At 39.4% G+C, this 25,898-nt stretch overlaps 1 protein-coding gene across 1 annotated transcript in view; it reads right to left on the bottom strand.

Annotated features, from left to right (window-relative positions):
- Positions 1-500: 500 nt before the first annotated feature.
- pdzd2 (PDZ domain containing 2) overlaps positions 501-25,898 on the bottom strand; it is a 48,471-nt gene continuing 23,073 nt past the window's right edge. Inside the window, exons 11-14 of the mRNA XM_044110920.1 lie at positions 21,570-23,721; positions 12,789-12,906; positions 6,294-6,401; positions 501-3,059 (exon numbers count right to left, since the gene is read on the bottom strand). Of these exons, the coding sequence (XP_043966855.1) occupies positions 2,796-3,059; positions 6,294-6,401; positions 12,789-12,906; positions 21,570-23,721 (2,642 nt within the window). The 3' untranslated portion in view covers positions 501-2,795. The remainder of the gene's footprint in view (positions 3,060-6,293; positions 6,402-12,788; positions 12,907-21,569; positions 23,722-25,898) is intronic.

Genomic DNA, 25,898 nt, shown 5'->3' with positions numbered 1-25,898 from the left:
TAATACATTCAAAATATACTAATCAAGCATATTTATATTACATAAAAAGAAATATGCTTAAAGTATACCAAGTGCCACTTAAGCTGTTCCAAAAAGGTACGTGAAAGTAAACTTAGTGCACTTTAAATTGTGCTTTAATACAATTTAAATACTCTTAAAATACAAAAAGTACAAAATTAGTTGTTCCAAAATGTCACATTTTAAGTTATCTAATCCTAAGTGAACTTGAAGTATACTCATGATTAGTCTGAATTAAAGTATGCTTAATTACACTAAAATTTAATATACTTACTATATATTTATTTTTCACAAGGGATGTGATACAGAATAAAACATAACATATTTTAAGAATTTTTAAACATTTTAATTTTAATGAAAACACACACAAAAACATGCCAAAAATAATTTTGCAATGCTTTTACAAAAACTAATTGTAAAACTACACAAAATACTGAAAAAGCAATTCTAGTCATTCTAAACTAAAGTGAAGGGGATAAAAACTATGTCACATAAGAAATATATTTGAAGAATTTATTGCAAATGATATGCCCTAAATAACAAAGACTGTAAAATGTGTAACCCCCTCACCCATTAGGGTGAGGGGGTTGCACATTCTTATTGCTATGTAATGACATAGCAATAAGAATTTTAGTTGAGAGGGTCACATTAAGAGAATGTATGCTGACTTGTGTCTACATGTTGGCAACAGTAGAAACCATGTGAAGGGTTCAATGGGTAATGTATTACCCATTGAAATATATTTCTATGATTAAAGGGGGTCCACAAATAATTGAACAATTCATTCTTCTGTTTTGATTTAAATTCACAATTTTCTCTCTTGTCATTTAAATCAGTCTTAAAATGTGGCAGCAAGAGGGTTATGTTGGCTCTTACATGCATTTCTAGGGTTGGTTATATAATTTAAATAATTGAAATTTTGTAACAGGACTGTTGTGTACATATCAATAACCATTGGTGCTGAAAGTACAATGTTACCTAAATTCTAAACACCCAGATTTATAAAGTTCCTGCCAAATTCTTACAAAGGTTGATCCCATATCAAAAAAAATTGGCTTCTGGCTCTTCCTCGGTGCAGTATAAATATTATTTTGAATTACCTAATAAGTTTCAATATTCAGCCTTTGTAACTGAAGCACTTGCTACTAAGGTTTATATGTGAGAGCTAAACCTGCTCCCCTTACAGAAAATATGTCTTACATAATTTTATGTCTAAAGTCAAAAACATACCTGGAATGTTGCTTTGATTCTTTCATGCATGTTTGAGGAATCCTTGAATCTCCTGTGGCAATTACTCAGGAGTACTTCCACCCCACAGATAATCCACAATGCTCCACCAGACTAGCAGCAGGAGCTATTTGCAAACACCAGGTGGAGCTGCGTATCTGCTGAGTTCATCATACAAACAACACTTCTAAGAATGGTTGTAAATAGCATAATAGTGGAGCTATGTTGTGATGATGTAGAGTGTCAGTAAGAGCAGGAGCTTCTCAGAGATATCAAGGCATCATTAATGGTCAATTTTCTTTTAATGTTTGATATACAGCATTTTTATAACTGAAGGTAACTTGATTGTGCTATGAAAAGGAACTATGAACGTGGAAATGCTTAGTATTGCTCCTTTAAAAACAGGCAGGACAGATAAAGATCCAGGTAATGCCTTTTCCAGGTGATAATAGCAGCACAAACAATAATCGGAACTGGAACAATGTTTGTAGGGCCATTACCAATGGACTACTAACAAAAGACTATGCTGTTTGTGGCATTGTCATTGTCCTCCAGTGGCTTAGGACAAACTGACCACTTTTGCTAACTTTCTTTTTCAGCTCCTCTCCAATTTGCATTATTTGCTCTTACTTCAACTGTTACCTTTTTCTGTCAGTTAATATTCTTTTCATAGAAGCTTCACCTGGTTTTTCATCCCAATTGCCTGTAATTCCGTCCTGGAGGACGGCATCGACTGAGATAATGCTCATATTAACTAATTGTTCTCCCTCTCCTGCTATCAATTTTATGAACATCAAAAGCAGTCATATATCAGTTCATCTGTTTCTTGTGCATTCTGCTTTGTCTAGTTAAACCCCTAGTCGGTCATGGCAGATGGGCGCTTGTGTTTAGCCCGGTTATGGTTCTGCTAGAGGTTTCTTCCTTTTACAGGGTTTTTTCTTCTCCACTGTTGCTAGATGCATGCTCTATATGAGACTTAGAGACAATGCAAGCGATTGTCTTTACATGTTCATCCAATAGGAATGAATAATGCATGTTAACAACTCAATGCAATCTGCTGGGTTTTCTTAGAAAGAAGCTTTTTGATCTACTTTGAAAAATTTAATGAGCATACTGTACTGTTTTTTTACTCGGACCAATTGAAATGATTTTCTTGTAAAGTGCCTTCAGATGACATTTGCTGTAAATTGGTGTTATGTAAGCTGAATCAAATTAGGTCCTGCAGTTTATTTTCAATGTGTTGCATTCTGTTGTCCTTTCTGGACAACAGAAATGACAACAGAATGCATTCTATTTTGACGGAACATATTATTCCATCAAAATAATATGTTTGGTATTATTTTACCAAACATATAACTGATATATTAAGATAGAATAAAACCCAGATTTTAATCATTTCTGTTTTATAACAGTTTTAAAGTAGGCTGTGGTGGTCAACATTTAGTCTGATACTTCTACATTCTACACACTGGACAAGACCATTTCAATAAAGTTTGGTAGGGATGGCAGTAAACTCAAGAACCAGTGATAGGTTTATCAGAGATATGTTCCTAAACAACATCAGCACATGCCTCCACAAGCTTATTTCCTTTTGTTTGAAGACGACAGTCTTTGTCAGAGATGTTCCGCTTGCATTCCTCATTTCTCCAAATGACAACTAAAGCTTGCTTGGAGTATCTGGCCTCATGAAGGCAGGACACAACTGCTACATGGGATTTACCCTTCAAACTTGTTCCATTAATGGATAAAATGGTGTCACCGCTTTGAATTGTTCCTTCAAGGCTAGCTGCTCCCCTGGTGAAGATCTGGTGAACCTAAGCACAAAACAACCAGTTTTAAAGCACTTCTGACAATAGAGGGAAAAATGATTAGAAACAAAAACCACACCATATTTATATTTCATTCTGGAGTAAATGCATTTTTCAAAAACAAGTCTTACTTTTCATGTCACAGCAAAGCAATCCAGTATGTATATGTGTCTAAACAATGCTATAAAACAAACATCACCCCCCAATCAATACTCTCATACCCAACATGACTTTAGCAATTGTTGATTGTTAATGATCCGAAACAGAGTTTTTATGTTCATCCCTGCTCCCTCCAGAGACAACTCAAGGTAGCCTCAAGATCATTGCTCTGCGGAACTGGTCATCGCCATTGCCCACGATGGACTTGATGGAGGAGGTAGAGTGGCAATGTCAGGCCACTTTTACGGCAATAATTGGAGATCCTTTCCCCTATAGCTGGACAGTCTAGTCTTCTGCTCCTTGTGGGTTTGTGCAGCCACCAGGACAGTTACCACAGCCTGTTCGTGGGTCAACACGGCCTCCCAGTCATCCACTGCAACCTCTACCAGGTCCATGCAGCCTCCCAGCTGCCCTCCGCCACCTCTATGTAGGTCCATGTGGCCTACATAGAGGCCGCATGAACCTCTATGGACTCACCGCAGCCTCTTTGTGGGTCCAAGTGGCCTCCCGGCAGCTAACTGCTGCCGCTATGTGGGCCATTGTGGCCTCCCAGCCACCCTCTACCACCTCTTCATAGATCTTTGTGGCCTCCTGGCCACCCACTGCAGCCTCTACATGGGCCGTGCAGCCTCCTGGTGGCACACTGCAGCCTCTTCACAGGTCTATGAGGCCTTCTGGCAGCCCACCACGGCCTCTTTCATCATTTTCTCTACAACCTGTGTCTCATCTGCACCACAAAACAACAATCCATGACATTACATTTCCATGGCTGCAGAGGGTGCTCCAGCTATATTAATGATTGAGTTTAAATGTTGTGTTTGGAAGTAGTGCACGGCTTAAGTAATCATCCTGTTTCTGTTGCTCTAAAGTTACTGTTAGGGTAGGGTATAAGTGCACCACATTAAAGCATGAGAACATGCTTTAAGATATTATTTGCTTTTAAGCTGAACAGACAACAGTCCATCCATCCATTTTCTTCAACCTATCTGGTGTCAGGTGGAAGGGTACTAGTCTAAGAGTAAGGAGACTCCCAGCCACTTAGGCTAGCTAATTCAATGGAACTCCAAGGTATTCCCAGGCCAGCTGAGAAACATAGTCCCTCGAGTGTATCCTGGGTCTTCCCCTGGATCTCCTCCTGATGGGACATGCCTGTAAAAGTTCACCAGGGATGTATCCAGGAGGCATCCTAACCCAAACCACCTCAACTGACTCCTCTTGACATCAAAGAGCAGTGGCTCTACTCTGAGTTCCTCCTGGATGACTGAGCTCTCACCCTATCTCTAAGTGAGAGTCCAGGCACCCTATGGCCGCTTGATCAATGACCTTGTTCTTTCAGTTATGACCCAAAGCTCATGACCATAGATGAGGGTAGGAATGTAGGTAGGTATTGAGAGCTTCGCTTTTTGACTTAGCTCTCTCTTCACCATGACAGATCGATACAGTGCTCAATTCACTACATACACTGCCAATCTCCCTGTCAATCTCTCACTCATTTTTCCCCGGAACAAGATTCGGAAATATTTAAACTCCACCACTTGGGGCAGGACGTCTTCCTTGACCCCGAGAAGGCACTCTGCTCTTTTCTAGCTCAAGACCATAACCTTGGATTTGGAGGTACTGATCCTCAGCCTGATGGCTTTACATTTAGCTCCTAAGGCCATCAAAATGGATCCCCTCTACCTAGAAATTCTGTCCATAAAAGTAAAGAACAGAATCAGGGACAAAGGACTGCCTTGGTGGAGTCCAACTCTCACTGACTTACAGTGAGCAATGCAGACTATGACACTGGTCATGCCTAATAGCCTGTATCAAAGGTACCCCATACTCCCAGAACACCCACCACAGAGTTCCCCAAGGGACACAGTGAAATGGTCCCCCTTTTGAATAGGGAGACCATCACCCCTGGGGTACTGACCCCCAAATGTCCATGCAATATTGCATCAACCAACACAACCCTACAACATCCATACTCTCTATTTACTCCAGGTAAATCTCATCCTCCCCCAGGGCCTTGCCATTGAGGAGTTTTTTAACCACCTCAGCGAACTGCACCAGAGAGCCAGGCCCAAAGTCCCCAGGCTCTGCTTCCTCAATGGAAGACAGATAGATAGAAGAGGTTTTTGAAGTATTCTGCTCACTGGCCCATAGCGTTGAGTTCAGCAGTATACCATTCTCACAAAAAGTGTTGGTGCTGTGTTGCTTGCCCCCTCCTGTGACGGCGAATGGTGGACAAGAAACGCCTCGAAGCCATGCAGAAGTCTTTCTGCATGGCCTCTCCAAATTCTTCCACAAAAAAGAACCCCAAAGAATGATCTTTATAGTTAGATTCTTTTGTTACCATCCCTACAATCTGATGCTCTCAGTTTAATTTTTGAGTTTTAACTGTTTGTTCACAAATACATCTTATTAAACAACAATTATAATCGACTGCTCAGCCAATTAAACTCAGTCTCCTCTCCCATATCTCAATAAATATTTGTGGTTCACAATGAGCAGTGCAGCAGAGCAAAGGCGGTGGATTTAAACTTGACTCTTAATAATTACTCAACATTTTATACATGTCACTGTTTACATCCGTGTTTATTTTGTACTAATAAACATGGTCATTTTATTTGAAAAGTTACAGAAAGGTTTGTTTATGTATCTATATTAAAGTAAATTTACTCTGTCCTCCCAAAAGAGGTTAAGGCCTTCCCCCCTGTTAAATTCCTCTGAAGCCTGTGCTGCTGAGTGCCCAATAGATTTATCAGAAATTACTTTGGGTTTATTTCAAATCTAATGGACATGGAGACAGAAAAGACAGCTTAAAGGAAAATGTTTAAAGAGAAAGAACAACAACAAAAACAACTACAACATCACTGAAAAGTACATGGTACAGCTTAAAACAAAATGTATTTAGTGGAAACTGCAGCCCAACATAGAGTGTATCTGAAAACACCTGTGTGTGTACACACACAGGTGTTTTCAGTCCATGCGTGTGTGTGAATGCATTATTTAAGCATTTTATTTTGTCTCATGATAAGGACATCTGCACAAGTCATTCAGCTGATCAACTCATATAGATAATTTCTGGGCACTTACAGTTATTTTCTTCTGATCAATGTCGGCACCACCAGCAACACTAAAGCCAAGTCCTGCACCCTCTTCTTTATTCAGGACAACCAGCAGAGTATTGTTGTTGTTTATTACCTTCAAATATAAGATCAACAATAGAGAGGAGAAAATGTGATTAGAAATTAAAAAAAAGTTAAAGTATGATTGAAGAAACATTGTTTCTTCCATCATATAATCCTTTTATATATGTTCCTTTTATATAGATGTATATAAAAGGAATGAAGAACAAAACTCAATTCAAATTTCCATATCATCTCTTTTGTTTTCTTTGAGAGCATATATTTGATAGGTTTACTCGAAATAAAGTGAGGCAACAAAATCCACAAATTTAGAGGTACTTAAAAAAAGAGAAAGTTTTCAAGATGCATGTAGAAGCGACGTGTAAAAGAGGAATGCAGCTTTAGGAAACATGTTTCTTTCCTTAATGATTCTTTACATCATCATGGCTTTTTTAAAGGGCTATTTTAATCCATTTTTAAATCAACTTATACCAGTCCTTGTTCCAAATTTAGGAAGAAGGACTGTGCCATTCATTGAGAGTGACATCACATTTGCTCATTAATAATCATAAGGGCGCTGGTTGCGTGGATGTTCGGACAAAGTGCAAACTTAGAATAGCAGCATTTGAAAGTATAGTTATAACTTTGGAAGTTGAAAATGTCCCTGAAGCTTCAATTCAACAGGCTTCAATATTGAAACATAGCATAGAATAACTATATGGTGGTTGAAATATAGAGGACTCAGTGGAAGAAAAGAAGGCAGTGTTGGTAGAAAGCACTCGCTAGCACAAAGTTATTTAGGCCTACCTAGCCAAGTTCCTGGTCAAGAAGACAGGTGGGTAAAAATATTTATTTATCAGTGCATTGCAGATATATATTTTTTTCAAGGTCAAAGTAAATTTGGAAAAGATTGCGAATCAGCTAAATAGTCTGTTTCACCATGATGAGCAACACTGACAATATCAGTGATATTGTCACTATATCATTGTCACATAAAACAGCTTGATATGTCTTCATCCTGAGTTTATATGCAGTGGACAAACGTCTATTTAGTGAGCATGACATTGTGGCTGATTTAGATTACATGTTAATCTAAATCAGCCGATCAGACAAAGTCTCTGAGCTTTGGTGGGAGTAGCCATTGCCGTCTGGGGCGCCATGGTGCCAGCTGCGTTACTCCTGATTGTGGAGATGTGCACATGGCGTGTACATCATAGTTCCTCTTCTTTTATACTCCAACATCCTGAATATGCTTTTTGGCTTATTAATGTACATTGTCCTGCAGATCTTGCAGCTGTCTTATATAGGCAGGTCCAGCAGCGGTTCCAGATGAATCACGAGCCCACCCGAATGCAAGCTATGCCGGAGTCCTCAGCTTACGGTCAAGCATCAAGAGAGCATGTGTAGAAGAAATTGAATCCTGGACTGCCATTCGGCATGCCTTGAGGACCATTGACAGGTGTAAATCGTAGTTGCTCTGATGACTGGACAGTATGAAAGCTGCTCAAGAGTCTGATTAAATCGCTCCACTGTCCATCATTGGGAGTATAGAAAGATGTGGTGTGAGAATTGACTATACCCATTTTCTCACACATGGTGGAGAAAACTCAGGACTCAAAAATTCTCTCTTGATCACTGTGGATGGATTCTTGGACCACCAGTTTGCAAAATCTCCCCTCAATTAAGGCATTCACCACAGCTCCTCCCTCCTGGTCAGACAGTGCAAAAGCCTCTAGTTATTTTGTAAAATAATTTACTGCTGTAAGAATGAAGTGTGGGAATTATGTCCACCCCAACCTCTCTATGGATTTACCTGTTGAAAACTATTGGAACTGAGACCTGGCCCCTGTGATCTTTTACAAGCTGTGCATAGGTCACAACACCTGCAAAAGTCCTCCACATATTTCTTTAGTCAATCCCAGTAAAAGGTTTGACTGAAGCATGGGAGAGCCTTTAGGCATTTTTCCACAGGCAAGTCATCCACTAACCAGTAAATGAGTTAGTCATCCACAGCCTGTTGGGAATCTGGGGTCCTTGTGGGTTTACTTGTGTGGCTACACATCTTTCCACCAGATAGCGCTAGAGGCTGCTCCTCCTGGCGAGGCATACTGGTATCTGATGCACCTGAACCTCATCTTCTCATCATCTCGGGAGTTCAAGAGGAGCAGAGTGCCGGTTCTTAGACGCCTGAGTGTTTGCCAGCAATGGTAGTCAGGGCCTGTTAGCGTAAGCTACTTCTTGTTGCCTAAAGATATCTCTAGTGTATCCTGTTTCTCCTCTTCAGGTGCATTCAGCCAGACGCTGAGTTTCCTCCGTGAGAGTTGTATTCCCCGGCTTTCCTGGAACCTATTCCCCCTCGTGACGCCGTGGAAGTTGCCCACTGGTTGCCCAAGCCCCTCCCTGGTTTCCTTCAGTGGATCAAGTCGTTTCCTGAGAACCCTGTCGTGCAGTCAAACCGCTCCTCTGTCTCCCACCGCCAGAACTTACTTGTCCGCCCTCCAACGCAGCCTCTTCCGCTCCTTCTGGATCAGTTCACCCGATCTAACTCTAAAGAAGACTCACTGTCCAGCCAGACCCCTACCCAGCACTATACCCTCCCGGATCCGAATCAACAACACCACAAGTAAGATCACTCCAGTTCAGAATACCTGTTTCCTTTTTCCCACGCCCGTGAACTCATCAGCTCTCTGCTGTCTCCTTAGTGAGCTGCCTCCTCCGAGAGCCATTGCCCCAGAACCTGGTTCCCTCATCCATCTCTTACCCGAATCTTCAATAAATATTTTTACTGATTATCTGTCTCTGCTGTGGTGTTCTGCATGTGGGCTAAAAGAGTTGAATCCAACATGACACAGCCACTTCTCTGATTTGTTTTGACACAAGTTGCCACAGTCCTTTGTCTTTAGGGAAAGCAGTCAAGAATTGTATGTCTAAGGCCTGGGGAAACTGCCAGAGGCCTCTTCTTAAATCTAAAGAACACAACCATAACGCAAACGATGGAGGGAAAAGAGATGCACAATTTCTAGCTGATGGATAATTCTTTCTTGAGCAATCAAGCTACTTTTTCAAAGTAACGATGCCATCTCTGGTAATAAATTAACTACACTATATATCATATCTGTCACAATAATAAATTTTGATGGAAGATAAATTGTTCTAGAAGTTATTGCAATAAGCACAATAACTTTGTTCTTTTGAAACCATTTTTAAGTTATATAATTAATGCAAGAATACAATCGGAAAGATCAATATCATGTGATTAATTGATTTATTGATTACGGTGATAGGCCTGTGTCTGTGTTTATCATCTCAAGGTGACAAACTGCCCCAAATACATCTTTTTCCATTTCCTTTTGAACAAAATGGCTTCAGTCTTCCATCAAGCAAGATGACTGCCAGGATGAACACTCACTTTATCGTTTGCCTCACAATTAGCAAGACAAATACTCTGGCAGTACACACAATCTAGCCACCAGATTCTGATATATTTTATTGGTCAAAATACATTTGGCCTTTGGTCAAAAATGCATTGATAAAAGTTGACTGGCAATTGAAGTGATTCTGCCTCTTTCTAAAGTAAAAAAATAGCCAGTAAAATGGAACTGTACTGAGTTTTAAACTCAGTACAGTAGTTTGACCAACAAAAATAAAATCTAAAAAGATTTACTTTGTTCTTGAATAACTCTCTACATCAGTGCAACAGTTTATCCTACAAACTTAATAAAAAATTTTGCTTTTCACATCTAACAGAAAGCTTAGTTCCTCACTGATAACTCAGTCTGACTTTCCAGCCCTGCATTCAGCAACTTCATTTTTCACTTTCCAGTCAAACATGAGCCATGGCTCTCAAAAGGTTGAAAAACACAAATTGTTGCAAAAAAGCCTAAATGGTTGCAAAAAAAGCCTAAATGTTTTTTTTTTCTCCTGTCATTTCAGCCACAAATTAAAATAAAAATATCTACTGTTATGTGTTTCTGTCTCTCTCTCACTCTGACTCTCTGCATCCTGATGCATGGATTCATGGATTTACAGCAGACAATACAGTAATTTACAGTATCAGAATGTGAATTAACGAAATATAAAAATATATCTTGTATAAAACAGAATGAGGATTTTAACAACCAATTTTCAGATGCATACATTATTATACATCTCAACTCTATTTACCGTGTCATCCCATTTCCTACAGCAAAAGTTTTTACTCATTTTAAAATCTCTCCTCAAGCCCTTTTCTTATTGTCTCCTAATCATTCCTCACTATAAATAGTGAGGAAATAATAAAAAAAATATTGAAATGTTTTTAAAAAATCAATCTGACATAAGTCTTCACATGTTCTCCTTTCTGGTTCTATTAAAATTAATATAATTTTTATATCTTCACACCCTGAAACTCCACCTGGTTCTCCTATGTCATCCCTGACCTGCTCCTTCTGCTAATAAAATAGTTTAGTTTATTTAAAAATTAAAAACTGGTTAATACTCAATAGACTAATTGAAGACCTTACCAGAGCTTCCTCAGTCTCTTCACCTTTCTTCACCATCATCACTATTCTAGCACTGCTATTCTCCTGAATATATAATATAATATAATATAATATAATATAATATAATATAATATAATATAATATAATATAATATAATATAATATAATATAATATAATATAATATAATATATATGATTTAAGTGGTAGATCATACTCTACCACTTATGTGAAGTGGTAGAGTATGATTGGGTGTTCTGCGGCCATTGCTCACACTGACATTACACTTTAAACCACAAAAAAAGCAAAAAACACTTTAATTCACAATAAATAAATAAATAAATAATGGCTCATTTAGTAATGGCTGGCAATAAGATGTAATAAACAAGCGATATTCATGGCAACATTCCCGACAGACCGTTTACCTCATTCATATGGAGTTTTTGACTCCCGTTTCCTCCTCCTGCCTTTGAGCACTCTGAGCCATTCAGAGGGGGGACAGGCAGAAGGGAGGAAGCGCGGTGCCGAAGGCGCTGTGGTGCGCCTTCAAAATTAAAGCACGCGAGCGGAAGATTTCAGAGTCAAATATATTTCGCAACTGCGGTGAAATTATTAGGGGGTACAAATGCACTTGCCTCCCCAGTTCCTACGCCTATGCATTCGTCCACACGTGAAAGGGGTTCTGAATCTTTCCTGGTTTTCCATTTTATTTGTTCTGAGTTGGTGTGTTGCTGTGCTCATATAATTAATGCTGCTTTTAATTCACATTCAGTTTGTTGTTCAACTGTTGGTGAAGATAAAAGGGAGTTGAGTTTTTGTAATTTTGACAAAAACTCTAAAGTCTGACATTTGCCTTGAAAGACAGAGGCATAGCAATTTTTCCAAGACCAGGAAAAACTTACTGTAGTTGAAAACATTCTTGAGCCCAAGACCAGCCTTGCAGCTTCAATTCCTGTTACCAGATCAGAAGGGGGCAGCGCTCACACAAAGTGATTCTGTGTAAATTCAGTCTGCACATCAGGCAGTATGTGAGCATAAGCTCTCCTAGTCAGGTTCTCCACATCGTTCCCCAATGGCCTAGGAGATTTTCTTTCACGTCTCCATAGTCCACTCAATTCTGTTTGTAAGAGCTTTTGTCAGAAACAAATGGCCGAACTGCCAGTGCGCTTCTCAGTGAGCTCATCAGAATGTCACAGGTGGCCCTCTCAGTAGGATCCAGTAGTAGAGACCGAACAGGGTGAAGTTGAAGAGCTCTTTGACTCAGCAACCTGCTGGTCACAGCTGCCAGTATTTCGAACTGAGCCCTGAAATATTCCCGGTCTGATTTACCTTCATAATTGGGTGTTTTTATCCCACATGGTCTGCTCAGTCCATCGACGATGCCATCTTTGTTTCCCTCCATGGCACTGGGCTTCTGAAGGAGTGACAGTCAGACCCTCCATACCACTTGGGATTGAGTTATCTATGGAACATGGCTCTGTCTTTAACTTGGCACTGACATCATGGCCACCCAACCACTGCACAGTCCTCGGTCCTTTCTCTTCAATCCTATCATACACTGGATTATCCATGGTAACTTTACACTAGACTATGACTACCACACTGTGAAAGGCAACATTGCACTTGTAAACAAAATTTTCAAGAAGCTGTAGAAGAACAGTAAAGAAGCTGCATAGCTTTCTCTGTCTGTACATTGTAACTTATGTCAAGGATGACTGTACAGAGACAAACTCAGAAGTTCTTCTTAAAATTTCCTCCACAATCTTTTCTGTCGTGCATTGTCATAAACTGCTGGGAACATCTAACTACAGAATTGCTGAAGGAAATATCACTACACAAATGCCATTGGAACAGTAACTATGGAACATGCAACCGTACTTTCAAATAGTTGAACTGAGGTTGAGAGTAGCCTTTATTAAGTTTACAGGCCTCTGTCTACATAAGTCCAGTCTACAAGGAACAGTTAAATTCTTCTTTAAAATTACCTCAGAGTGGGCCTTGGTCTCTTCCAGCAAACTCATTACATACGACTGAGCTGTCTGGGAGGTAAGCAATGTTTGCAGCTTACGCTGACTCACAGGATATTCCACCAGCTCCTTCAACCTGAAGAAAATAAGAATCACATTGAACAGATTTAGTATTCATGAGTTTTGTATTGATCCATACATACAATAATTGAGAAAAACCACAACAAATTTTGTTTGCTGCCATTGAAACTTAATGGTAGCATTGTTTTTATTACTAGATAAGAGTAATTATGTTTTATTTAGCTTCAAATAAAGCTAAATAAAAGGCTTAAAAGCCTCTATTTCTCTCAGTACACTAAAGTTCAGGGTTCACAGATGAATCCATGACAAAGAGCTGCCAAGTCACAAAAAGCAGTGAAAAATCCCCAATCAGAAATGAAGTGCTAAAAGGGGGAAATGCTTTCTAGCTACATATTTTATAATCTACAAGTTTGTTGTGTCTCTTCTAAGTTTTTTTTTGTTTGTTTTTGCCTTTGCCTTGCATGTATGTATTTCATGTTTAACATGCTAAACATGTGTTTAACACATGTGTTAAATGTGTTAAACATGCTTGATATGTTTAACACATGTTGCAAACAAGCAACACACATCAAAGACATACACTGGATCTGGTTATCAGTAAGGGTGTGAATATTTCCAATGACTGTAACTGATGTCATCCTGTCGGATCGTACATCATTCATTTTGACCTCACTTCATTTAAGCCAACTGCTTCTGACTTCCTAGAGGATCCACCACTCTGCATTTGTGAGGTCTGAGGCCAGGGTCCAGATATTATTTTTACACCTGTCTTCTTTCAGAATGTATCTGTTCCCCCAGCACTGCAAAAGAGGACATTACCTGTCCGGATCACTACAAGAAAATTCAAATTCTCAGACTGATCTCCTGCCTAAAGGAACCTCAGACTGAAGAACTTTTGGCCTCCAGGTCACTTAAAATACCTCTTTTCAGATTGCTCTGTGCCAAAGCTCTATTAATTAATGATTTCATCACTGTGCATAATATTGATGTTATGTTTCTGACAGAAACATGGTTGAATGGCAATAATGAACCAATCATACTAATTGAATCAGCGCCTCCTAACTACAATTTTTTATGTGAGTATAGAAAACATTAAAAAGGAAGAGGCGTGGCTTCAATATTTAAGAATACCATAAATTGTAGTAAAACCTCTTTGGGTCATTTCACCTCTTTTGAGTATCTTGGAGTTGAGGTAAAAGGCCACAAATAAACTTTGACACTAACTTTAAAGAAATTTTCCACATATGTTGGATTGTTGTATAGTGACTTGAATGAGCTTCTGTCTCTCAAATGAATTGATTATGATTGTTTAATAATTGTCGATGATTTCAACATTGATGTTGTCAACTCCCAAGACAGAGGGTCAAAAAGCTCTTTAATATATTAGAAAATTTTGGTCTAATACAACATGACAAACAAGCAACAAACATCAAGGATACACACTAGATCTGGTTATCAGTAAGGGTGTGAATATTTCCAATGTCTCTGTAACTGATGTCACCCTGTCGGATCACTTCGCTGTTATCTTTGAAAGTTCTTTATCTGTTAACCCACTTGGACAAACAGCTACTATCACAAAATATTCTTTCACAGAAAACACAGCAGAAACATTCCATCAAATCTACTCTTCTTCCTCGCCCTTAAGTTGTAATGATGTAGATATGTTGGTAGATGATTTTCAGTCTAAAGTTTCAGATATCATTGATTCCATTGCCCCCATTAAAGTGAAGGTTGTGTCTGGTAAGAATAAATCTCCATGGAGAAATGCACAAACAATTCAATCTGCAAGACAACTCTGCCGTAGGGCCGAAAAAAAAATGGCATAAAACTGAACTTCACGTTTATTATGACATCTAGAAAGAAAGACTACGTAACTATCACCCAACACTAAAACATGCAAGGGAGGCTTTCTTTGCAGATGTCATAAAAAAAACCATTTAAATGCTCGAGCTTTATTTGCAACAGTTGACAGGCTTACAAACCCTCCTATGACGGTATCACCTGAATTTCGATCTAATGAAGCCTGCAACAAGTTTTCCAGCTTCTTTTCAGAGAACATTTTTAAAAATCAGAGGATTAATCTGCACATCCATTCTAAAGCCAGTACGAATGCTGTATCTAAGCAAAGCAAATACAGAAAAAATGACCCAATTTCAACTACTTAATTATAAAACCCCAGAAGAAATGAAAAGTCAATTAAGACTTTGCTGGTAACACGAGCTGGTGTGCAATGTGCAGAGAGCATCCAAACATTCAAAGCGCTGATCAGAAGTTATGTAAGCAAAACAATGTCTCAAAAAGGACTTATCCTTCAGGGAAAGAAAAAAGAAAGAGGAAGAATAGAGGAAAGCCAAGATAAACGTTTGTTTTAATGTGTTTTGTTAATGTAATGTAAAAGATTTGTAAAGCTGCTAATAGAAAATTAGCTTGATAGCGACCTGGAACGGTCCAGTTCAACAGATTGTTTCTCCTACTTGGCTCTGTATATTTCTGAGATATTTTGGCTTCAAAATGCTGTGTTTGATAATGTTTCATAACAATAATTTGTGGAAGGTTGTGTAGGGGTCACCAATGTGGAAGTCAGCAGAAAAAGACAAAAAAGAAATTTGAGTCTTGATTTATTCTCTATGTCTTCCAACCAAAACCAGAAATAGAATGTAATACGACTGTTGGTGTCTTCTCCTCTCACCTTTTCCCCTTTACAAAAGTATACATTCGGGTGTGAAATATATAAATTGTATCTGCCACAAATTAAAACTTCTCAATGATTGACATTATCTAGCAAAATGTTTTTATGTCAGGTTACATAGCTACTTCATCGATGAGCTGATCTATGCTGTAGTAGGGGATATATTGTTTGCTGCTGAGCATAATCATTTTGTGGCTAAGAGAAACATAATTTTTACATCAACTTCTAAGTTATGTGAAACTTCTGTTAAAATCATTTGAAGGCACAGAATTCTCAGGGGAGAAAGACTGAGAATTCTCAGCTTTTTAGCTCCAATAGCTAAAATTACATTTTTAGCTATTGGAGTTATGTGTAAGAGAAATTTATTTCATCAAAGTATGACATGAATATGTATTCCATCTTAAATAGGGATGTTATTTAACATTAAATGTAACATAGCTGATAGCCTTGAGCTGTTAGAATTTAGCTTTCGCTGTTGGCCAAATTTATTCCAGGTGCTCCACATTATTCAGGTTGAAATAACATTTTTGACAAAAGGAATTGATACTGATGAATAGGATTGGTGTCTTTTTATTTTCTTTATTTAAGTGCAGTAACAATTGAGAAAACCAGTAACAAACATTACATTTCAATAAGTCCCATCATCAAAATCATTAATACACATGATGACAGATTGGTAGAAAGGGGTAAGACCAGACAAATGCAAAGAACCTTGTCTAAGCAAAAAGAGATGTTTATCATATCTCATACGTCCTGCTTTTCTTAACAGAAAACATGCCATATCCAACTGTGGTAATCCAACACCATTTGACAGTCTCTGCAATGTTTGAAACTGTCCTGGGACACTTTGTCCCAGGAAAGTCGTGATCCATGACATGATGTCGATAAGTCTTTGTCCTCCCTCCTTCACTGTACAGCTCTCATCTCACTGGATGATCCAGCCACCGAATAGTTCTGTTCACCATCGTCAGGAGATAGTCCCGGCCATAGAAATGTTGCTCCTACCAGTTTAACAGAAGATTTAACGCCCGGGTGTGAAAGGGAATGGACTGCATCAAAAACCCACCGACGCCAACTAGTAGGGACCAAAGACCGAGGTTTGCCTGTTGAAACATCATAAAGAAGGGTTGCGCCACACTCATGAAAGGAGACCTCCTCTGAATGCAAACTGGATTCAGCCACTTTAAAGGCCAATATTTCCTGGTCGGTCATTTGGTCAGTGGCCATGGCGAGGTAGTCCACACCTAAATGCACAGAAGCAACTTTTGCTCTAGACAGTCAGTCACCAGATTATTCTTGTCAGCCACACGCTGAATGTCAGTGGTGAACTCTGAAATGGCAGACAAATGCCGTTGTTGCTGAGCCAACCATGGTTCAGAAACGTTTGCCATAGAAAAAGTGAGAGGCTTGTGGTCAACAAAAGCAGTAAAGTCCCTGGCCTCCAACATAAAGTGGAAATGGCGTGTTGCCAGAAAAAGGGCAAGCAGTTCCCTACCAAAGGGATCCCGGAGTTTCCTGCTAAAAAATCAAGGGGTTGCCTGGCACCATCCACTAACAAACTGCCCCAACCTCATAATCAGAGACATCAGTTGTTAGAGCCACAAGAAATGAATGGGCCAAAAGTGCAACATTAGCCAAGGCCTTTTCGCCATGGCATCATCGAATGCCTAACCCTCTCAGGTGTACACTCTATCTGCTGGTCCCCTTTTTTGCCTCTAAGTGCTTCATACAAAGGGTGCATGAGGTGAGCTTCCCGTGGGATGAAACGGTTCTAAAAGTTTACCATCCCCAAAAACTTCTGCAGGGGCTTCACTGGGGGAGGGGAGGGAAAAGCAGAAACTGCTTCAACCTTTGCAGGTAGAGGAACCACCCCTTGAGAAGACACTGTGTCCCAGGAACTCAACAGCAGGCAGTCCAAACTGGTATTTAGCTGGGTTCACGATCAGGCCAATGTTCACTGAGTCTAACAAACAGCTGACGAAGGTACACCATGTATTCTTCCGCAGAGGGACTAGCCACCAATATGCCATCCAAATAGATGAACAAAAATGGCATCCCCTGCAGGACAGTCGCTGGAAAACTCATAAAAACCAAAAGGTGTGATAACTATGGTTTTGGGTACATCCAATGGATGCACTGGAACGTGATGGTAACTTTGCACCAAGTCCACCTTAGAGAAAATGGTTGCTCCAGCCAGGTGGGGAGAGAAGTTCTGAATGTGAGGAATTGAGTACCTGTCATTACTGATTGCGTTGTCAAGGCGCCGAAAATACCCACAGGGTGGCCAACTCCCGTCTGCCTAGGGAGATGTGCAATGGAGATGCCCATGGACTTTTGGAGCCATGCCAAGACGCTCCATGTTTGCAAACTCCTCTTTCGTTATCGCTAACTTAGTGGTGTCTAGGAGGCGCGCTTGCGCAAAAACCGTTGGACTGACCATAGGTATACAATGTTCCACCCCATGCTTTGCCACGGTAGCAGAAATGTTGGAACCATTAAAGATGGGAACTCTAACAGACGCTGACCTGTGGTAAGCATGTTGGCGAGGGGTCAATGGCCAGGACCGCCAAGTTTACAGGGGCATGTATCAAAAGACACAGCATCTATTAGCAACATGTAGTAATAACTTAAAAGAACACAAAAAATCTGCACCCAAAATAGGTAAAGACATAAAAGCTATTACAAAGTCCCACTGAAACTCACGTCCGTTGAAACACTTTTGGATTGAGGCCAACCTCAATCCAAAAGTGCAAATCGGGGTGCCGTTAGCCGGGTCCAGTGGCGGTACGTTACTTTTGCAAAAAATGTCAGCCACTAAAACTGGCAAGTTGCTTCACTGTGTGCCCGAATCCACCTGGAAATGATGTCAAGAGACCTCATCCATGATGAAAAGCAGCTTATCCAAGCTGCCGGCACACACAGCTGCTATCGATTGCCAGTTTGATCTTTACCCTGATGCACAAACAAACACGGAGGAATGCATCGTTTCGCCTTCACTACAAACTGGCGATGGTAGAAGCAGAGAACGTCGTCACTCCATCCCCACAGTCACGGCATCAATAAGCTCCAACTCTCCTTGAGTCACAAGGAGAGTCGGACTACAGGGACTACATTCACACTGTAGTCCCTGGGAGCCAACAAAATCCGGTCTGCTTCTTCAGCCAGGAAGCAATAACCTTTTGTCCGGATCAGCGGAGAGCTGGCCAGGGCAGTGTGACAGGTAGAGGAAGCTGGCGCAGAAACAGATGCGTATAAAGGAAGGAAACATCTCCCGAGCCAAGTAATGCCAGCATGTTCTCCATCATCTCAGAGGGCTTGGGATCCCCCAAGCCATTCAGAGAGAGCAAGCGATCGGCCCGCTCTGCGTCTGACAGTTGGTAGAGCCGAAGCAAATTCTCCTTGAGGGCGCTGTATTTGTTAGCATTTGGTGGGTTCCTCAGCAGACCCATCAGACTGCGGGTGGAACCGAAATACAATGCAGCAACTACATGGAAGTATTTGATTTAATCTGTGGCTCTCCCACGGAGATGGAACTTGGCATCCACATGCTGGAATCATGGTTCTGGATCGTGCTGCCAGAACTCTGGAAGCTTGATAACGGCAGCAAAAACAGAAGCAACGGTTGGAGTAACAGCCGCCTCGCAAGAAACTAGGTCCAAAACCACATCTGGCAGAGAAGTGGCGGCAGCAGCTGGTGAGTTCTCATTAAAAAACATGTTCAGATATTCGGGGTCACCAATGTGGAAATCAGCAGAAAATGACAAAAATATAATTTAAGTCTTGTTTTATTCTCAATGTCTTCCAATCCAAACTAAAAATAGAATGAAGTACAACCACTGGTGTCTTCTCACCTCACCTTCTCCCTTTCACCATAAAAGTATACATTCGGGTGTGAAATATATACATGGTATACGCCACAAAACCACATTAATAAAATAGTGAAATAATACAGAAAATGGCCACTGAACAATGTATTCATAAAATATATTGATAAATATAAATGGCAATTTATGTTGGCTGATACTACTATACAATAAGCAAATAAACCATAATAGTCTACTAAAAGTACAACAAGCAACTCAATCATGGTTAACATTCTGCACCATATCAGCCTCCAGGAGACTCCATCCTGGAGGGATGAGGAGACACTGTCTCTGTTGAGTGGTTCTTTAGGTTCTGACAGGTCTGCAGTGTTCCTCTACTGATCCGTTCTGTCTTGTATCACACTGCGTTCTATGGACACATTTTTAAAATTGCTTGTATTCATCCTCGCTAACATTTTGAGCCTGGGATTTGCATCTTCCCTCTCATGTCTTTATCTTTACAAGAGTTCTTGCTTCTAAGGACAGGATGGTATTGGGTCGAAAACATTTTAAAAACACTGTCCATCTCTAGGCAACTAAAACACTGTCTGTCCATAGTGTTCTCAAAGTCCTTTATAGCTCCTGACACAAAAATTTAGCTGACCTTAATTAGGGTGACCAGATTTGGGTTTCTGAAAAGGAGGACACTTTTTTTCGGGTGGCCAGACTAATTAGAGTTGTGCCAATCGATCGGCCAACAATCATAAACGGCCGATTTTTGTGAAAAAGTGTATGATCGGTGATCGCCAATCACTGTCGCTTGTTGCCGATCACCAAAACTGATCACGTTTATCTCACTTCGCAGCCTGCGTGTGCAGCTTATCTCCTCTTTCCTTCACAGTGCACAATTGCGCCAACAAATTCTGTCATGTGGAACTGTAATGAATGGAGACATTTGCGTGTTACGGCAGAAAGTTACCTTGGGGGTGAAGCACGTCAAAATGTATCAACACAACGAATGGAATATGGCATTTAAAAAACAAGCAGCTGACAGAGTTTGTTTATATCGAGGCTCAATGCAGGAAAAAGGACATTCAGGGCGGAACGGTCAGGCAGCAGGAAAGCAGCGCACAACTCACCCGGATTAGCATCACGGTCAGAAAGCTAAACAAATAACCCAAAAAATAATTTAAGTCTTTGAGCTGGCAGTGTAAAATCTTGGGCTCTGCTCTTGCTGTTGGACCTCCGCTACTCACTACTGGTAGTAATATTTCAGAGACATATTGCCGTTCAACCTCCAACAGACAGTAAACTCTCACACACAATGTCTGCTTAAAGCTACAGCATGTAACTTACAAAAAAGATTCTAGATATACATTAAATATGTAAATTATGTCGAAATTAGCTGAATTTATTGCCAGATAATTTTTCCATTTCACCAGATAACAGTCTCATTTGTGCCTAAAGCAAAAAATTAACAGCCATTCCAGGCGATCAGCAGTGATCGGGGATCGACAGAGATCGGCCTCATGGATGATTGGTATCAAAATCGGCAGCAAAAAGCCTGGTCAGAGCATCCCTACAGCCTATAATTTAAAAAAATATCTATAAAAATATGTTAGATTGTAAAAGCAATCTGACCCTTCACATCAAAGTACAAACGAAAGGGCAGCTTAACAAAAACAGAGGAGGAATGAGCAACAGTTGCAACATGTTTTCTAAAATTCATTTTGGTCTGTTTGTTTTTATTTTTTCCTTTGTAGTTTTTTACTAATTATTTTCTTTTAGATTATTCTATTTTTCATTTCAATGGTTGTAATCTTTCTCTGGGAAATAGAGTTGTAATATCATAATTGTCTACTTGTTTTCTTCTTAAACATTGAAATTGGCTTGTGATATTGTGAGCATGTGTTGTGTAAAATGTGCTTCCTTGAAAATAAATAAAGATAAAGAAATAATAAACATAATAAAGAATACTAGAAATTGCATAAACTGTTTTATTTCTCTCTGTCTACATAACTTTATTATTATATTTTGGTGACTAAAATATAAGTCACCAAACTACAGACTAAAACTGAAGACTGACATGAGTTACATCATTGCATATGTAACTCATAGCAGAACTGACTTGTGTTTGTTAATTTTTGCTGTGGCCTTTATTTTTGGTCATGGTGTCCTGAAATATTAACCAATTCTAAGTTAAATAGTTTAGAATTAAGTTCTCACCTGATAGACCAGCCAGGCCGTCTGGTGTCTGAAGGTCCCTGAGGAGTGTTCTCAGAAGTCGCATCATCACCACTGCTAAACATTGCAGCTGGTGAGAAACAGTTGGTCATGTTGGATTTTGGAGCAACAGTTAAGCAGACACTGGGATCATTTTTATTACCAGCTGTGGTATTCCCACCACTGAAGTCATCAGTGCATAGTTTTTCTAAATTAGGCATACTGAGAGCCCTCGACTGATGCACCATTCTGGTGGGAAGTCTACCATGTTTCTTTCGCAGCACCACAGTGTTATGTGATATGGTCCCATCGGGGGCGTTCTGATTTTCATTCCCTGCAGATTTTCTAAGAGGAGGGGAGAGGGATGCTACTGATGTCAAGCAGTTGTTGTAAGAGCTGCTATTTCTTTGGTGGCCCCGCCTGTCAACAGAATTAACCGAGTCCATATATCCAGAGATCCTCTGGTTAAGTGAGGCTGTATATGCTACTGCAAAAGTATGAACATTACTGCTTTTAGCCACATGTTTATCCAAGTTGGCAAGGCTTTCATAGGACTTTATTTTATGTTGAACAGAAAAAGGCTTGTAGCCTGCAGACAGGGTGACATCCTTGGATAAGCCCCACCTTTCCATGGTTCGACAGTTTGGTCGAGATGTACTGAATTTCAAGGTCTCGCCTGACATCGGAACTTGACTTGGTTTTGGGTCATCCGCTGTGGTTAGCTGAGCTTTTTCAGTGTGATCAAAGCCTTCACGTTTGGCTATGCCATTAGTTATTTCAGCCCTGGAAATGGGAGAAAGTTTAGATGATAATCTTGCATATGTTTGGATTTTAGAGTCTTTAGAGGGTTTTGAAGTTACTTCTTTATTATATTTAAATAGTGGTGATGGAGACAACTGAAGTTCCATGAATGTTCTCTGGGTAATAGAGGGGCATGGCTGCTCTAGTGATAAGACTGATGATTTGGAACAAGAAATTATGTTCTTTTCTTTGGCACATTGTACAGTTTGAATAGTGCTTCCAGAGAGTCCATACTGAGCTGCATTGTGCATTCTGTCACTGACTCTGGATAATTCATGGCAAATGTTAACATCCAGCTGCCTGTTTGAATTCAAGAAGCTGGACACGATTGCGGTTGATTGAAATTTCGTAATATCTTTCAAGGCAACATTTCTGTCCCAAGGTACGAGGCTTTCACTTCTGAATGCTTTTGGTTGAGGTTCTTCCTCTATAATACTGATACTTTGAAAACTTAACGCATTTAATTTTGGAGGTCCAGCTGCCAGTTGATGTTCAACTGTCCCACTTTCTGCAGGACAGTCTGAATCGTGTAATGTAGCCTCTGGGCTTAAATCTGCTTTATCTTTCAAGACCTGATTATTAAAGTCAGAACCTCCAGAATGTGATCCACCACTGGAATCTGAAGTCTTGGATTCAGCAGAAGAAGTGTGTGTACTCATATTCCCACAGAAATTTGAGGACTGTGATTCATCTCCAGACACACCTGAAGGAACCTGAGTGATGCCAATGTCTGCCTGGGAAAAGCTTCTTGGTTTGACGTAAGTGTTTATTTGGGTACAGTTCATGGGGCTCTCTCTAGCTGGTCCATGTCCTGTCTTGGAAGATACATGGCATAATGGCTCTGCAGAGGTAGGGTCTGTTTTTTGACAAAGCTCAAAGTGGAGACATGTGACAGTAGAGCTCTCTTCATCTATTGGTAATTTAGAGAAAGCCTGATCTGGATCTCTCAAAGATTCTGAAGTAGTCTCAACAGCCATTTCACTTCCCAGCCTATTGTTGTCAGGAACAGATTCACTCACTGAAGCACCTATGTTTTTTTTTGTACACATATTTTTGGAAACATTATGTTGACCGCAGATGCTGGCATCCTCCAGCTGGGCTGCAGAGGTAAATGAGTCAGAGAATATTTTACAAGGGAATTTGTAATTATCTAAATAAATCCTGCCTTCAGATGAGACATCAATTATTTTTGTGATGGCTGGTTGAAATTCACTTCCAGTTTGGGTTGAACTCTTAAATTCTCCTGAGTTTCTCCATGTAGCTATAGCAGGTGTGTCCTGCACAGACTGTGTAGGGTTCCATCTTGTAACTTTATCACTTGTTCCGGGTGATGGCCTGGACAGACGTCCTACAGCTGAGATCGACAAGGAAAAAGCACCTGAGTCAGATCAATCAATCAACATTTGAAACCATATGTCTATATACAATAGACACATTTTTCTCACAGTCTGAAGTTAAATCAGACCAAACCTCTCATGTGTCAGTTTTCAAACATGATTTCCATTTGCTAAATTGCACAATAATAATAGAAACACAGGTCTTCCGACAGCTGATGTAACAAAATAATCAGTTACAGAACTACATCATATAGCTAGAGCAAAAGAAAGAAATTATATTCACTCTTCTCACAGGTGGGTTGAAGATGGATGCAGATAACAACTAAACAATGAAATATGCTTTTCCAACAGCTAAAGCAAGAAAGGTTAAAACACTAATAAGTAAATTTGTTTCTTATAGGAGGGCAATTACAATTCTGATTTTTAATTGTTTATGATGATGAAACATTTGGCCTTCAAGGCTTTTAACAGGAAAAATCAACAAGTATAAGGAAAAGAGTCACTGCACAATATTTCTGATGACAATGAAAATATTGTTGTCAGAAATGTTGATTGTGATTTGTTTTGATAGGATACACCTAAAATTGGGTTGGGGAGGGGGGATTTAAATTTAATATTTGGGAATAAGTCTGATATTTTTAATAAGCTTGAGAAGCATATTCTTCAAATTGATGTTAATTAAGATTATTGATTCAAGTTAGATTTATAAATAAACTTTGTGTAGTATGCTCTTATACAGAATAAATTGCTTACATGGGACCTCCAACTTCATGGGGAATATGGAAATTTTTGAAGGATGGGTTGATGATATCAAATTGTTTTTTGATTTTAAATTGCTGAGTTATGTTTGTTCTTTTCTTTGTAACATAAGAAAACACAGGGGGATATTATAGAGATAAAACATTACTGATGGGGGTGCTGTGGTGGTGCAGGGGCAAAGCATGATCCACTTATTGAGGCCTTAGTCCTTGTGGTGGTGGTCCCAGGTTCGATTCCCAGCCTGGTGACATTTGCTGCATGTCTTCCCCCTCTCTCATTATCCTGTTTCCTTTCAAATAAAGGCCACTAGAGCCAACAAAACCTTAAAATAAATATTACTGATAAAATTTTAAATCTGAAACATCTCAGTCTATTTTGAATTCTTGACAGTTGATTTGGAAAACTAGTGAAACACCTCAAAATATTTTAGTTTTTGAGCAAATTGTCTTATAAACAGTAACATAGATTCCAAATTGATTCCAAATTGATAATTTAATCATATCTTCTGTTGGAGAACTAAAAAAGCTGTATGGCCAAATTATATGCAATAAATGGGCTATCAAATTTGATGAATGAATTGAAATTAAAATTCAGGTGTTTCTGGCAAATTGTTTGGAAAATAGAGATACAAAATTCTAATTGGAGACATCAAACTTAATGTCCCAGGTCCCTTGGAAATGATGACATTACATCGCTATTCAGTGAAGAAACAATGAATTAGTATGGAGACATTTTAGATATTGACTTGTCGTGCAAATTTTATATGCTTATTTTATTCTATTTATAGAATTTCCTTTATTGTAACTTCTAAATTAGTCAATATTTTCAAAATGTGCAAGCAGTCTTGGTTTAGAATCACATTAAGACAAAAATGTTGTATTTTTTTATTAACAATGTCACATTTTTGAGATGATTGATCACCTTACCCCTGAATATATTAGTTTAGTTGTTACAGAGGGGCTGCAGCCCATTCACTCCTTGATGTCCCTACCAACCAGCCACACCAACCCCAACCAGTTGTTTGGAACTCTGTTTATCCTGAAGTTGGCCTGCAGCTACAATACCAGCTACACTGAAAAAAATACCTCTTTGGATGAACATGAAAAAATCATGGAAAGGTTACTGATACCTGATTAGTTTGCTTTATTTCAGCACCATGTAATTCTGTTACTCCTATTTAAAGCAAATGTGTTAGGTCTACTTAATTTATTAAGGTTAATCTAATTTAAATCAAATGAGTTGGCTCAACTTCTGTTATTATGGTTATTCTATGGTTGATTCTAAATCAAACATGTTGGCGGAACTTAATACATTATTGTTATTCTTATTTAAATAACATGAGTTGGCTGAACTTATTTTATTACGGTTACCCTATTAAGTGTTGGCTGAACTTAATATATAATGGTTATTCCAATTTAAAGCAAATGTGTTGGCT

The sequence above is a fragment of the Gambusia affinis genome, linkage group LG03, assembly GCF_019740435.1.
Source record: "Gambusia affinis linkage group LG03, SWU_Gaff_1.0, whole genome shotgun sequence".
Taxonomy (NCBI): Eukaryota; Metazoa; Chordata; class Actinopteri; order Cyprinodontiformes; family Poeciliidae; genus Gambusia; species Gambusia affinis.
Note: the sequence above shows the minus strand (reverse complement) of the source record. Positions and strands in the feature narration are given on the sequence as shown.